Below are 16,773 nucleotides of genomic sequence, written 5' to 3'. Positions count from 1 at the left end.
ACAGTAGTGAACAGTTGAAATATATCCTTGTAAGACAAGACAAGGAAGATTAAGGGAAAATGGGTATATAGATTTTTATACACTCTTGGTCAATATCTTAACCCATTTCTCTATCAGTATCCCCCCCCCAAAAAAATGTAGTGAGAGGCATTTATTTGATGAAGGTTTTCAGACTCACATTCATATATGATCAGAAATACAATTGTGTACAATGGTCAACGGTCAGGATGGGAAGTCTTACTAGATGTGGACTGAGATGGATACTGACGGATACTAACAGGATACTGAGCTACGTTTTAGAAGAATTCACCAAAAGTCCACATCCATAGAAGTCCCTGGATGCAATCAAACATGTTACCAAACAGTGGGTCGACCCAAGAGCGGGGAGGTGAGCCTATGTTTCGGGCCAGGGTGTACTCCAGACCCATCCAGTTAGTGTGGGGCAGCAGGCTGAGGGGTGGCCGGAGGGCAAGACGGTTCTGCAGCAGACAGATACGGGGGAAGCTTCCAGTAGGAGAAGACAGCTTTCTACTCATCCACCCTACCTTTCTCCCACCACTGCACCACCAGGTCTCTGGGGTCAGACAGGTGCAGGAGGGACTGCAGATTGGCCAATTGTGCTCTGGCGTCCACCAGACATGTTTCCATCATAGCCAGGTTCTTCTCCATTGCAGTCAGGTCACCCTGCTCATCTACCTTCCTCATCTCCTCCACTTCCCTCCACTCCAGCTCCTTCCTCAGCTCCTCAAACTGCTGGCTGATCTGGATTTTCAGCAGGTTGGAGGTCCACCTGGTGGTGGTTATCTCTCCACGCTGTCTCTCCCAGTAGCAGACCACCTCAAAGATATCAGCCGTCAGGAGGTCTAGAGCTGAGGACACTTCTCTCTTCACCTCCTCTCCTTCTTCCTCCACAGGCCTGAAGGAATGGCCGACATGGTCCCTCCCGTCCCGACACACGAGACAAACAAGCCTGCTGTCTTTCTTACAGAACAGAGTGAGCTCCTGGTTGTGGTGCTCGGGGCATGTGTGTGCTCTGTTCCCCTCCTGCCTGGCTTCATCAAGCCTCAGCTGCTCCACTAAGTCACGTACAATCCTGTGGGGTTGAAAAGACTTGCCGACAATAAAGGCGTTACACTGTGGACAGTGTTGGAGACCAGCACTCAGGCACTTGTGGATGCACTCTTTACAGAAGGTGTGTTGGCAGCTGAGGATCACTGGGTCAGTGAAGACCTCAGTGCAGATGGAGCAGAGGAGGTGGTCTAGAGCAGAGGAAATCACCGCCATACTGGTGCTCACTACACACTGCAGCTCACCATGACAGAAAATAAGTTTCAATGGCTTTACCCTTGCCTTGTACACACAGACTGACCTTTGGTTTACGGCCAATATCAACTGAGGAATTTTGATTGTTCATAAGAGTATAGCCTTCTCCGTCAGCATGAGACACTTCTCAGGTTAGGCATGCCTATTACTTGAAGCTCTCTCTCTACCTTTATCTCGAGGAGGGTTGACACTAGCTGCTGATTTATGGAACCAGACCGGGTAATGCTATTAAGGCTAGTTGGTCAAGAACAAATTTAAAAGGGCTGGGTGAGGCTGACAAGTTGAAAAACAAATAAACACACACTCACTTCATGAAGGTGTGCCACTTACAAATCAGCAAAATCCCAAATGTGACAAGTCGCATCGTGACATGTCATTGTGTTTATTATTTATTCAGTCATTTTAGTCATTTAGCAGACGCTCTTATCCAGAGCGTTAAAATGTGTTTATTAAAGAATGTGTGTTAAATGTGTGTGTAAGATGCTCAGATTTGCTATGGCATCATCTCCGGGATGGGAGCCAAGTCTCTGGGGAGCAGATGGGTGTGGATGAGAACGATGCTGCCTGTTACATAGAGAGCTTCAAAGCCAGTAGACACTGTCTGTGGCCACGTTTGTGTTTGTAGGATGTTCTGTTTTCTTTCAGCCTTGCAAAACAAAGATGCACTGTTTCTGTGTATTCAACTTGTATGAGGTGTTCATGATTGGTTAAGAGTACATTTCTGTGTATGTGTTTCTCTCTCTTTCTCTGTGCTTGTGCGTCCGTCCAGGAATCTAGTCCTTCCTGAGAGACACGGTGAAGAGATGCGTAAAAAAGGGCTACGTTCAGACACTGCTGGGACGCAGGAGATACCTGCCTGGGATCACAAACGCCAACACCTACACCAGGGCACATGTATGTGTGTGTGTGTGAGGGGGGGCGTGATGGCCCATCTGAAGTGTTATAACACATCTTATCTCTGATGTTTGACTGTAACAGAGTGTGTGTGGTTCTGCCTCTCAGGTAGAGCGTCAGGCGGTGAACACCACTGTTCAGGGTTCAGCTGCTGACATCGTTAAACTGGCCACTGTCAACATTACATTTACATTTAGTCATTTAGTAGACGCTCTTATCCAGAGCGACTTACAGTAAGTACAGGGACATTCCCCCCGAGGCAAGTAGGGTGAAGTGCCTTGCCCAAGGACACAACGTCATTTGGCATCCAGCAGAGACTACAGGAAACCTTCCCTACTGCCCCCCTGTCACATCAACACCCACACTCAGGTAACACACACAGTAGCCTTTAGCTCACAACAAAATGTACAAAAGTTACACATCATGTGACTATTTTGTATATAGTATTGTATTACTATATTGTGACAAATATGTCTGCATGGACACACACACACTAAGTGTGGTACTGATGCATCGATGGCTGTGCAGACAGGGGCCGGAGTAGGACATGGCCTCGGGTCAGAGGGGCTTACTTCATCCTGCAGCTGCATGACGAGCTGATCTATGAGACCACAGAAGAAGACTTCATTCAGGTACGTTGGAACCATGACCTTTAACCCCTGACCTTTAACACCCTAACCTTTATAGACACCCCAGTGTCTAAGTGTGATAGACAGGCCCAGTGTTAAAACCTCATATTTGCTGATAAAAGGGGAAATAGCTATGTGATAGCAACTGTAGAAATGTAAGGGGTGTTTGTAAAATGTTACTGACCTTAACCCTTCAAGGCTGCCTACAGTGCAATACAGGACAATACTGTGTAAGGACAGAATTTCAGACATGTTTTTCCTCCATCTCCCTTAGGTGGCTCAGATAGTGAAGAGAGAGATGGAGTCAGCAGTCAAGCTTTATGTGAAGCTCAGAGCCAAAGTCAAGGTGGGACCCAGCTGGGGTGACCTTCAGGACATGGACATATGAAGGGGGGTCACAAGTGGCCTTAGACATACTGAAGCAGGACTTGACGGCTTTACATTAGTGTTGTACGTTGCACTCTTCGTATATTTGTGTGTGATAAAGTAATTTATTCTCAACAATATACCGAATGGACTGAAAAGTTTAACATATTTTAAAGTATCAAGTTTTATCTCTGCTGTTTATCAATGAACTAAATGTCCTTTCCTTGTCTTCCTTGAGGGTTTAGGTTGGTTGAGGGGCAGTTCTATGGGCATATGTGAAGCCCTCTGTGACATGCTTGCGTGTAAAAAGGGCTATACAAATAAATTTGATTTGATTTAAATGTAGCAATTTATATATATTTTTTGAATCCTCTAACACTGGGAGTCAGGTGGCTGAGCAGTTAGAGAATTGGGCTAATAATCAGAAGGTTGCTGGTTTGATTCCCGGCCGTGCAAAAAATGACGTTGTGTCCTTGGGCAAGGCACTTCACTCTACTTGCCTCGGGGGAATGTCCCTGTACTTACTGTAAGTCGCTCTGGATAAGAGCGTCTGCTAAATGACTAAATGTAACTTGTGATCCTGTGTAAAAGTAATTTGTTGGGGTACTGTATTTGATCCGGTGATTAAAGATTCATCATATTTAGTTTGAAACATACAGTAAATGTCATCCATGAACCTCCGAGTGAGTGTCCAATAACAGAAAAAAATCTAAACAAAGAAAATACATGTTTATAATGAGACCTCTGTATCAATATGATTTAATAACCCTCAAATCTTAACTGAATTTAAAACACATTTATTAACATCCAGGAAAAACTCATATTTATAGTTAAAGCAGCTAGACATTGTGCTAAATAGTTTCATACTGGCTGTATCAAACTTACTAGTGGAGGGCAAGCATTGTAATCAATCATAACAAGTATGTGAGATCAATCTGTAATTATTAAGATATACAGTATACAATACCACTTGAGGAAAGGACATGATTAAGCTGAATTTGTTATTACTGTATACACTCTAAAAGGTTTGTGACCAGGTGTTGCCTTTCTCAATGTGGACAAACCTCTCAGAAGCGAAGCTGACTATAATAGCTGTCATAGGTTTAAGCCGGCGCTCCACCTCCCCCTTGGTTGTAGTTTCAACAGTCTTGCCCACGTCTTCATCAAACTGCAACCACAAGGTTTTGTCTGTTAGCTGGAGGCTTCTTGATTCCATTCTGGGGGAATAGAGTGCAAGGACTGGAGGGCTGTACTGCTGGAGGGACTGGGCTCTGTGGAGTGATTCCTGGACGGGCTTCTCCTGTGTCTCACCAGGATCAGATCCTGTGGGCAGCAAGATCATTCTGCTGCTCCATGCACTTCTTCCTGGCCTGATATATTTTAATGCCATGTGGATTCTAGCATACTTAGTAAGAGCACAGATACAGACGCATCTTGTCTAGTGTCCGTCCTGTTGTGGTCTCACCCCCCTTTCCTGGGGTTATCTTAAAGAATATATTTATGTATGTATTTGACTCAAATGCTACATCTGTATTTTACTGTACAGACTTTAGTTTTATCTCAAGAGTTTATAAATTGACTGAATGTAGCAATAAAAAATACAAAAACAATGATCCTTTAAATTGTGATCCTGTGTAGAAGTAATTAGTCGGGATAGCCTAGTGTATCTGATCCGGTGATGAAAGATAATTATATTGTGTTTCAGATATACAGTAATGTCATCCATGAATGTGGTGCTTTGTAAATTAAACAAACATAGAAAAGCGATCATCAACAGTAAGTGTCCAATAGAGTAAAATTTAAACAAAGAAAATACTCTTCTTTTTTTAACACAATGAGACCTCTATGAATATGATTGAAAAACGATTTACACTATTAACCAGTACTGTCACGACTCAACACACAGCGTGCCCTCCAGGACAGCAGGGAGCACTAAGGAGTCAGAGCAAGGCCGGCTCAGCTGTGAGGAAGTGAACGGCCATGGTTAAAAGGAACCCTGAATTGTTTGTCAGTGCTCATTCATGGTTTGTGTGCTACGGGCGTTACCTCACTTGGAAACTTTTTACGGAAACTCTTTACCTGTGCTGGACCCTGCTTGCCCCGACTGTGGATTTTGGAATTACGATTTGGACTGTTCACTTGGACTCTCTTTTGTTTCACGGTATTGAACCCCGCTTGTCTCTGACCTCTCCTTTGTCTTGCCCTACCTGGAAACTTCGATTGTGCTGGCTGCTCTGTGTACCTTGACCCTGGACTGTGCCTTGACCTTGATTGTGGATTACCCTTGAACCAACCGTCTTGATGGACTTTAAGTTTGCCTTTGCCTCAATTATTATTTGACCCAGTGTGTGGTCATGACTGACTACTTTACGTGATTGAAGTAAATCAGAACCATTAAAAACTCTAAACTGCATCTGCGACTGTGCTCTTCATTCCAACCTGACAAGTACTCAGTGCAGTCTTATATACTTGGTTAGTTCTGATGTTTGAAGAATGTATTTTTTTAAGCTTTTTATCTTAAATAATTAAATGTTTAAACATTCCAAGCTGCTTATTTTTTTGAGTTTTACCTCATGTCAATTCCACTGCTCTTGCCCATACCAAACCATATGTTCTTCAACACCAATATCTACTGTCCTCCCTTCCCCCTCCCTTGGCCCTGCCGGTTATGCTATGCAGCACCTGTGTTGTTTTACTGTACTAAGATGCCATCTAAGGATTTTATCAATGTTCTCCCAAAGAATGCAACCCATCATGTTGTCATAATCTATATCATCCTGTTTTGTAAGACTGCAAATTTTGGATCTGTGGACTTGTGGCCATTTGGGAGATGTATTATACAAAGCACTGCCCTCCTCTCTCCACCACCTAAGAAATTCTCTGGGGTCAGTGATCTCCAGCCCAGACTGCAGTGTGTTTTTTCTTTCTCTGGCTGTAGCCAAGTATCTCTCCAGCTTAGTCAGATGCTCTCCCATCTCAGCCGGACAACGATTGAACTCAATTTCTCTCATTGCTTTCTCCTCTTTTTCCCTCAACTTGGCGATGACCTCCTCAAATTGGGCCTTAATCTTGCTTTGGATGTCATCACATCGATGTCTTTGATCAGAGAGGACTTGTTCTTGATCATGTATTGCTTTGCTTGCTTTATCAATGTCCTTCTCAGAGCTACCAAATATAACTGACACCAACTTTCCTCTCAGATCCTCCTGGGCCTCTTTGAGAGGTATGAATGTGTGACCTCGGTGCTCTCTTCCATCTCTGCAGATATGACAGATCAGCTGGTCGTCTGTCTCACAGAACAGCTTCAGACTCTCTCCATGTTCTGGACACACATCTTCTCTCTCCACTCCTCCTCTCCCCTTCTTGTTCTCCTCCAGTCTCAGCTGGTCAGCTATGTTCTTTATCAGTCTGTTGATCTGGAAGTTCCTGTCCCTGACAGGCTGTCTGCACTCTGGGCAGTGCTGGTGACCAGCATCCAGACATTGTTGGATACATCTCATACAGAAGGTGTGTTGGCAGGTGAGAAACACTGGGTCAGTGTAGACCTCAGTGCAGATGGAGCAGAGGAGGTGGTCTGTCAGAGTTGAGGAAGCTGCTGCCATACTGGAGCGGAATGAACTGAACAATGGAAGAGAAGAAGTGAAAATGTTTTAAGCACATACAAGTTAGCCTATGTTAACCTAGTTACAAACTTTGTTAACCGCATTACAACTGTTATGATTTTAAGCCCATCCATTATCAAAAAGTTATGTACAAACATAATAAGTAAGTTGTTTTTCAGCATCTTTTAAAGTTTCGGTTTCGTTTTGTAATGAATTAGTTTCTATTTCGACTTTTGACTTAGTTTTTATTGTCTATATTTGTTTGGGGAAAAACATATAACTGTAACTATGTTACTTTTGTAGTTGATGTAGGCCTATATAGGCTATGGTAAATTGAACGGGTAACTTCGACGACAAGACACTGGCTGGTAAATAGGCCTACACAAGAATCCCACACTTGCAGGAACGCTTGCTACAGCATACATTTTCGCATCTGTGAATTCGAGATTGATTCAAACTAGATAACATTTGAGATAAACATTTAACATTTGGTTGACTGTTACATTCAAAAGTAATTTATTCGTTCTCACCTTTCTATGAGGTTACCGTTCCGGAGAAGTCATATGAAGTCGTTCGTGTCCGAAGTTCGAAGTGTAATTGAGGCGTATTAACCCTCGTGCTGCCTTCGGGTCACATGACCCAAAGGTTCATAACGAATCATCGTTGTGTTTACCCAATTTTACCCAATACAAAAACAAATTAAAATAATTTTCTTTTAACCTTTGCAATGTGGGGGGTCTGAGACAGCCCAACGGTTAAAAGAATATGCTTCACTGTCTTTGTATGCGGTAAATCTGTCGCAATACGAAGGTGGGTCACAATGACTGATGGGTCAGAATGACCCGAAGATAACACAAGGGTTAAGTCATCTTACGTTGAGGGGTGTGTGTGTCTGAACCGAAACTGTGCTCTCTGTACTTTGCCTACCAAGACGCTTTTAAGATTATCATGTCACGACCAAGGTCAAGCAGCAACAGCTGGCTCTTTGCGCATCTGCGTGTTGACACCTTTGACGCCAGGAGGCGAAAGCTGACGCATTCTTTTGCGGCTCGCCTCCTGACGTCTGGGAATGACGTAGTTAGGCTAGGCCTGCCATACTCTTGTTAATCTTGGACACTTTCTCCAGGAGCCAGTCCTTCCTACAGGCGACATAGGCAGCCGCCTCGGGCGTCATGAAGAGGGGGGCGGCCGAATGTGCTAGGACCGGCACTGCATAGGCCATGAGATGCCGCCTAACTGTGTTGTTGTAATTGAAGTATTTTAGTTAAGTAAATTCATGTCTCTTGTATGTAGCCTAATGTATTCGGGTATGGGCCATTGCGCCCGAAATAAACAATAAATAAATAAATTTACATTAGACAGTAGTGAACAAGAAATGAGAGAGGAGCTTGAGATAACAACTCACTACACTTACACACCCTGCCTCCCCCCCTTTCCCCCCACACATTTAGTGTGACGCTGACTGACTAAACCTGACAGGTTCAACCAGTCTTTCCTGTGCTATTCCATTATATTTCGTAATGGAGGGAAATGATCTTGCAGGAGGACTTACAGTATGTGATGTTACTCTACAGATAATTTCCTCTTCATGCTCCCTCTTTCTGTCCTCCACTCACTGGCATTGTCTTTAAAAGCTTGACAGTGTCAGGGGTCAGGCACATCCTAGCCTTCCTCTGTGTAATACAAACAGCCAGGACACATATTAGAATGGGAAGTCCATAATTTATACTGAATGTAGACTGAGATGGATACTAACAGGATACTGAAATGTGTTTTAGAATTATTGACCAAAAGTCCACCTCCATAGAAGTCCCTGGATGCCATCGATCTCCATCACCACCAGGAAGTACTCGTTCTCCCCCAGGGTCTCTATCTTGCCCTCGTAGCGGGCAATATCCACTCTACAGCTAGAACCCCAGACAATGGTATTCTGGAAAGAAGTTTAATACCTTATCCATAAGTTCCCAGAATTTTCTTGTCTACGACCGCAGGCTGATGAGGCTGGAGGAGTTGATGGGGCTGAAAGGCATCCTTCTTCAACCCGATGAGACCGGCTCTCGGAACTTTGTTAGGTGTCTAAAATACACAGATTTTTATTGAATGTTTTATCACACATTTTCAGTAGGCTACTGTGTTGTGGGTAGAATATTACCACTTGTATGCTACTCTTCCTTGGCCTCAGTGTTCACATTTAGGCTTATTTTGATCATATTGTCTGGGTTAACAGTGACGATCTAGGTATTAATTTATGTATTGTCATAAGAGGCTGTGACGTTGTGGTCAATATTGCCTTGAGAAAACCCCAAATACATGATTAGTACACTCAGGTAAAGCAGTGGTTCTCAAACCTGGTCCTCAGGGACCCCCTGTCCTGCATGTTTTAGGTGTTTGTGCTGTCGGTGCCGAACAGCAAGAAAACAAACAAACAATCATCAACAATCACTAATAGGCCTAGTTGACAATTCAATGGTCAAAGAAAAATGTGTACAAATGTCATTACTCAGTAGAATACATATGTCACATACAAGTACATTAAGTAAATGTATAATACCACTTCCTTATTTTCTCCGTCTCTGACCTCTTTTCTCAAACGGGTGCTCCGCTTCGTAAAGGGATTTCATCGTTTTACAGCTTTAGACCACCTCTAAAACCAGTCCTCTGAATAATATTGGAGATGTGTCATGGTAACATTGGTTGGATACAGCATACGCCATGAGAGCCAAACTGTGACTTCAGGAAGTATTTTCACCATATACAGTCTATGGTTTTGACTCGGAGCGATTCCAATTTCCTCTAGATCGACTGTCAGACTAGATCATCAGAATCCCAGAAGAAAACACACCACATATGCAGCTGACTGACTTTGGCACCTCTTAGAAAAGATGAGAAGGAGGCTAGCCACGCAGGTAACACTCCTCCTAAAGTAGGCCACCTCCACTACAGAAAGCCCACGTGAAGCAGTGCAGTAATAATCATTAAGGAGTAATCATCAAAAAGCAATACCAAAGAGACCCCAAAATGATGATAATTTTATTGAGAACAAAATGTGTTCAAGCATCTGTAATATGAAAAATAAGTCTGAGGAAGTCTGAGGCTTTCCACTTTTTCCAGTTGAAAGCCACTGGAAAAACCTGTCAATCATAAGAATACAAATTAAACTAGAGAGGGTACAATTTCTGGGGAAATTGTAGGGTGTGCTTGCTTGCGTCGGTTGCACAGGGGTCCGTTTTTTAATGACACTTTTACAACTGATATTTCTGTATATTTTATCTAAAAATGCATAGGGCCTACTTATTATTTATAAAGATTACATAGATTTAAAAGCATCTTTTTTTTGCTGCTCATTTACAACTCAAAATCCGAGTTAAGTGTAGAATGAAATATGATGTCTTCTCATTTCCCCTGCAAGAGGCAGCCTCATAGCTGAATCAACGAATACATTTGGCAGACCGGTGTAAAAATTGACCTAATCTCTATGACTTAAACGTCCTTTTAAGTTTTCCCTTCTCATGATATTTTCAGGCATTTAGCCTACTCATATTGCATTCATTCATGAATAAAGAACCCCCTTTGAAGATTATTCTACGACGTTATCGGCAGTAGAAGATGGAATCGCGATTCAAACATTACCATCTGCTAACTGAAAAAATGCCCTCAAAAACGTAAATAAGCTTGACATTTATTTAGTGGAAAATCGCTCATTCATAAAAAGCTCACTGGTAGCGATCATTGTCAGTAACAACGCAAAATGCAATATAGTGTGGAGAAGCTGCCCCGGTAAATTCTACTACGGTACAGTACTAGACTACTGCTGTGTTCGTCTCGGTAGCGATTGCGTTGGTTGAATTCGATTTAACGTTCCGTTGTAAGGTTTAGGCTGAAATTAATTATTTTCATGAACAGATTGACAAAGTTTAGGCTGTGGCAATGAAGTTCAGGTTAGTGGTCAGAGACTTTTGATTTAAGTAAGGGGAGTGCCGAACATGTTCTGTCGCCGTTTGATTTCCTAAACAGCTGTGTACTGTAGATGTTTTTGTAGTGTGTCTCGCGTAGGCTACAGCGTTGCAGTGAGCAACACTGGTTTGAAACCACAGGTAATGGTAATTTCACCAACAAATCGTTTACTAATGTCAGAATAAATCCTACAACGAAAATATATATGTGAGGAATGTTTATTTTAACGATTGAAAACAGATAACGCTACATCATAGACTACTGTAGTATGTGTTGCCCGGGCAACACAGGCTAATGTCATGATGCTAATACGTCAGTGAAATAGTAGACTACTGTTTCCGAAAGTAGATGTACTTCCTTAATAATATCAGCTTATACTGTACATTACACATCACAATTGTGTGTCATATCACAAAGTAATAAATAGTTATCACCCTGGCCTCTTTGCTTGTGGCGTTTCTGCAGCTGCCTTCCAGTAAAGCTATAGTTAGCCTAGCTATCTCCCATGTTAACAGATGCGAAACGAATGTTCTGCCAAAGGTAGTCACGCGTGTTTTCGTGACGTTAGTTACGTAGTGACGTTAGTAACGTCAGTGACTGTGGCTAGCAAATTAGCCACCGTTAGCTTCACTTTTCGCCACAAAAACTTAATTTCCACTTAAACCATACAACGGAACGTAAATTCCAATAGAAGCAACTCAATCGCTACCAAGAAGAAACTTTTGACACCTACGTTGTCTATGTAGGCCAAATATTGACTGAGTTTTAGGGGGGCAAAATGAAATAAAAATAATAATAACTAGAAAAGGCTGTTCCTGCGAAACAGCAGTGAGAATGCTGAAAACCTGAATGGGGATAGCTGACCATGCTAAAAAAAGCTGAAAATAGTGAAAATTTAGTAGAAAGTTATAAGCTGAAGCTTCAAAGCAACCGAAAGGTATTTTTGAAAGGGGCTGGAGCAGCATTCCAACAATGATTTGAAAGGATTTACCATTACTTTTAAAGGGAGAATAATTTGCACAAAAACCTTAATATTTTAAAAAGTATAAAAGTGAGAAATGAGAAAATACCCGCAAGCTGAAATGAATTTCAAAAATGTGTGAGTCACACAAAAGAGGCAGTGTGGAAGCTGAACTGCATCATCTTAACAAAGCATACAACGATGTCCGTGGAGCATACAACGATTAATAAAAAAGAATCATGTAGACGTGTTTATTGAGTAATCGCATAACTAATTACACATGTAAACGGAGTAATCGTATTATTGGCATAAACCGACAATTGCTAGTAATCGTGTTTCTCATGGTCAAGTAAACGTACCAATCACCTGTGTGAGAGACTGAGTGGTGCGTGTCTGTCGTTACGGTGATGGTGCAGCTATGACTGCTAACGCGCTGAGGGCAGAGAATAAGATAAATGTAGCTAGAATCCACACCTCAAACAAGATAACCTAGACGCAAAACTGTACGTCCAATCCAAAATATAAGGATATTTTCCGAGACCCAAGACTCTGCCGAAACCAGAGATATTCTTTATATGTCTGTGCAGTCAGAAATACGACTCTACCTGCAGTTTCAAAAACGTGTTCCTTTTGCTTTCCTGGTGCTTGTTTGTTTGGTTGCCACGGTGATGGCGCAGCTGTGATAGCTAACGAGCTAGGCAGAGAGAAAAAAGAACATTTACCTAGCATCCACACCTCAAACAAGTTGACCTAGACGCAAAACTATACGTCCAATCCAAAATATAAGGATATTTTCCGAGACCCAAGACTCTGCCGAAACCAGAGATGTCCTTTATATGTCTGTGCGGTCATAAATACGACTCTATCGGCAGTTTCAAAATCTTGTTCCTTCTTGCTTTCTCTGACTGATTTTACTCACCTCTCCATTGAAGTTAGTGAGAGAATTTGAAAGGCTGCTCTCGCTTCAAGGCTCATAGCTGAAAATCTGTAAATGTGAACTCTTTAGTAGTTACATTGGCTGAAAGAGGACAATATTTCCTACATTTTAAGGTATAACTTGTTTCTGTAAGTTAAACTATATGAACGTTAGAGGAATTTGTTTGACAAATTAGTTGAATATCAGAAAAAGAATTCATAAAAATCAAGAAGGAGCAAACATTTTAATGTATTTCACACTGTCATAATTCAAAATTGGCTGAACATTTGAAAAAGCTGAATCATTTGGGAATAGCTGAATGTCTTGTGAACATTTTAAAGGTTGAATGGTGTCTCTAGCTTAAAGTAAGCTGAAGTAGTTACGTTTGAAAGAGGAGGAAGCTTTTTAATGATTTGAAAGGATTTACCATTACTTTTAATGGGAGAATAATTTGCACAAAAACCTTAATGTCTTAAAAAGTATAAAAGTGAGAAATACCAAAAGTCATAGCCATCATCTCCTGAAGGAGCTGAACGTTTTGATACCTAAATTGTAGGAATCGGTGAAAGTATGCAGAACGAGTTAAAGGCCAAAAAACGGCGGAAGAACTAAGAAGTTGAAAAACAATAGTGAGAATGCTGAACAGCATTCTCACAATAAAGAGAAACAGGAAAACAATAGTGAGAATGCTTAACCCTCGTGCTGCCTTCGGGTCACATGACCCAAAGGTTTATAACGAACCATCATTGTGTTTACCCAATTTTACCCAATACAAAAACAAATACAAATAATTTTCTTTTAACCATTCCAATGTGGGGGGTCTGAGACAGCCCGACAGTTAAAAGAAAATGCTTCACTTTGTTTTTGTATGAGGTTAATTTGTCACAATACGACGGTGGGTCACAATGACTGATGGGTCAGAATGACCCGAAGATAACACAAGGGTTAACAGCATTCTCACAATTGTTTTCCTGTTTCTCTTTATTATTATTATTGTGTATCAAGCCTTCGGCTTGAGCACACCCACACCCACAATAATACAATTAAACAATTAATTAACAATTAATACAATTAAACCCACAATTAAATCTGCCATACCAGTATGCATTCTCACATCCTTACACTGAGGGTCTTGCTGTATTCACCCACATTGTATGACCCCCTTCATTTAGCCTTTCTGCTATCTGCCCTCACCTCTTTCCCACATTTTCCTTTTTCTTTTCCTTCACGTTGTTTTTGGAATCTTCCTCTTGCTGTTTGTCACTGATTTCCTCCACAGTCAGTGGTTGGATGTGTGACTGGGCTTTGGCTTTCTTTTTCCCTTTGTCAGTCGTCTGCTTCGTCATATCCTGAAAGCAGAACACATGCTTACATGGAAGAATCACTGAGCTGAGAAAAAATGGCAATGAACCAATCATGGTCAAGCCTCATTAGTCCACAATTTATACAGTCAATTACTGTGCATATTGTGATTTATTCTTTAACACTGAATATCATCATATATTTGCCTATGATGATAATGACCCACTTGCTGGAGCGTATCCAGTCCTCCTTGGAGCAGCTTCTTTGCATCAGAGCTCAAGTTGGTGATTGGTGCTTGACGAGAGTAGGGTTTACGCCACAGCATGCGGAGTCTCAGGCCTGCTAGTCACAACTCAAAAGGTGAAGCCGTTGAGAGGAGTCAAAGCCCGGGGAACCTGCTGATTGAAGAGGAGGGCCTCGGGAGTAGGAGGAGTCAGAGGGGGTGAGTCCGTGGCATCCTCACTGGAGAAGGGGACCACAGGAGTGGTCTCTGTCTCAGATAGATCCTGGGGAGACAGTCACAAGAAAATACATAACCTTTTGGCATGTGGGACCTGGGATCTTTCGATAGCTCTTTAGGATGATAATCGACAAACTTAATCAAGATAGTGTCATTCGATACCTTGAATCAACCAATAGCTGAATCAATGAATATGTACATGTATCTTCTCAGGGCTGCACCCACCTGGCCTTGTCTCTGGCTCTTCGCAACAGACACGTCTTTGAGGTACTGGTTGGTGTTCGGGATATCCTCCATGCTTGCGTCAATGTCATGTTCCAGGACTTGCAGGAATTTGTAGAACCTTTTCAAGAGACTGTGGGTCAGATGGTAACATATTGTTCACACAGTCTTATGTTCAAAATGTAATATACCTTGTGTTGTCCGCAAACTTCAGGAGTTTGACGGACTGATGACTGAGGTGCAGCTGTTGGTGTACAGCTAGAAGAGCAGAGGGGAAAGGACGCAGCCCTGAGGAGATCCGGTGCCGATGGGCCGGGAGTCAGAGCCTTGTGTTCCTAACTTAAGGCACTGCTTCCTGTCAGACAGGAAGTCTGTAATCCACCTGCCGGTGGAGTCGGGCACGTTCAGCTGGGAGAGCTTGTCCTGAAGCAGAGCCGGGATGATGGTGTTGAAAGCAGAGCTGAAGTCCACAAACAGGATCCTGGCATAGGATGCTGGGGAGTCCAGGTGCTGGAGGGTGAAGTGGAGGGCAATGTTAACTGCGTCGTCCACAGACCTGTTGGCTTTGTAGGCAAACTGCAGGGGATCCATAGAGGGTCTGTGATGGATTTGAGGTGTTCCAGCATCAGACGCTTGAATAGTTATTAAATCATATTAATAAAAAGGTCTCACTGTTGATGGTCTGCTCATGTATATTTGTTTTATTTACAAATCATCCAAACATACAGTACAGTATGGAGGTTACATTCAGAGATTCATGGATTACATTTACTGTATGTTTCAAACACAATATTATTAATCTTTCATGACAGGATCAAATACGATACCCCGACAAATAACTTTACACAGGATCACAATTTAGAGGATTAAAAATATACATATGCATTACTACATTCAGTTCATTCGTAAACAGCAGAGATTAAAATTTATCTTGACACTTTAAAATATGTTAAACATCAGTCCATTCAGTATATTGTTGAGAATAAATGACTATCACACAGAAATATACGTAGAAAAACACAGAAAGCAACACTTGTGTAAAGCTGTCAAGTCCTACTTCAGTATGTCTAAGGCCACTTTCACCCCCCCTTCATATTTCCATGTCCTGGAGGTCACCCCAGCTGGGTCCCACCTTGACTTTGGCTCTGAGCTTCACATAAAGCTTGACTGCTGACTCCATCTCTCTCTTCACTATTTGAGCCACCTAAGGGAGATGGAGGAAAAACATGTCCGAAATTCTGTCCTTACACAGTATTGTCCTGTATCACACTGTAGGCAGCCTTGAAGGGTTAAGGCCTGAGCCTGTCTATCAAGGTTAGGGTGCTAAAGGTCAGGGGTTAAAGCTCAGGGTTCAGTCATACCCAAATGAGGTCTTCTTCTGTGGTCTCGTAGATCAGCTCGTCATGCAGCTGCAGGATGAAGTAAGCCCCTCTGACCCGAGGCCATGTCCTGCAACTGTCACAAATCCCAGTGATAGGACCCAAATCCACTGGTAGGTGGTGAAAAAAAAAGGTATTTATTGGTGACAGGTGGGTACAGGTGATGGTGGTAACAAACGTGCAGGTCGGTGGTGAGGGTGGCTAGGCAGGAGTGAATGGGTCTCCAGGGTGCAGAGGCTGAAACAGAGGAGCAGGAGTCCGGTCAGAAAAATAAGGTAAAATTTGCAAAGCGAACAGGATGACTTGTGGTATACTTTAATACAGGCACTAAAGCGCAACGTACTGGTACGTCTAACAATCCGGCAGAGACTGGATGTCAGGCCACAGTTTAAGTAGTGGTAACGGTAACGATGATCAGGAGCAGGTGTGTAATGGAACAAGCTCAGGGGGGTGGGGCCATGACAGCTACAGCCCCTGTCTGCACAGCCATCGATGTATCAGTACCACAGTAAAGGCCTTTGCACACTGAGTGCGAAATGTTCGTATGCGTTTTTTTGTAATCGTCAGCCTCAAAATTTGGTGGCTTTGAATTGTCAAAAAAACTCTAAATGTTTCGGAGGTAGTGTGTAAGCGTGATTGACATAACGTTTTTTAACGTGCAAACATTTCAGACACGAATTTCGGACTCAAATGTGTGCAAAGGCCATTAGTGTTTGTGTTCATACAGACATATTTGAAATAGTCACATGATGTGTACCTTTTGTA

At 42.4% G+C, this 16,773-nt stretch overlaps 2 protein-coding genes across 2 annotated transcripts; both read right to left on the bottom strand.

Moving 5' to 3' along the window:
- Positions 1 to 213: 213 nt before the first annotated feature.
- Positions 214 to 1,285, bottom strand: LOC134039202 (tripartite motif-containing protein 5-like). Its single transcript, XM_062484913.1, has one exon. It carries the CDS (start codon positions 1,282 to 1,284, stop codon positions 529 to 531), a length of 756 nt encoding a protein of 251 aa, XP_062340897.1. The 5' UTR covers position 1,285; the 3' UTR covers positions 214 to 528.
- Positions 1,286 to 3,993: 2,708 nt separating this feature from the next.
- Positions 3,994 to 7,425, bottom strand: LOC134039561 (zinc-binding protein A33-like). The gene is made up of 2 exons (XM_062485494.1): positions 7,345 to 7,425; positions 3,994 to 6,830 (listed from the first exon to the last, which is right to left on the bottom strand). Exon 2 carries the CDS (start codon positions 6,812 to 6,814, stop codon positions 5,879 to 5,881), a length of 936 nt encoding a protein of 311 aa, XP_062341478.1. The 5' UTR covers positions 6,815 to 6,830; positions 7,345 to 7,425; the 3' UTR covers positions 3,994 to 5,878.
- Positions 7,426 to 16,773: the final 9,348 nt, after the last annotated feature.

This window comes from Osmerus eperlanus, chromosome 19, assembly GCF_963692335.1.
Source record: "Osmerus eperlanus chromosome 19, fOsmEpe2.1, whole genome shotgun sequence".
Lineage (NCBI taxonomy): Eukaryota > Metazoa > Chordata > Actinopteri > Osmeriformes > Osmeridae > Osmerus > Osmerus eperlanus.
Note: the sequence above shows the minus strand (reverse complement) of the source record. Positions and strands in the feature narration are given on the sequence as shown.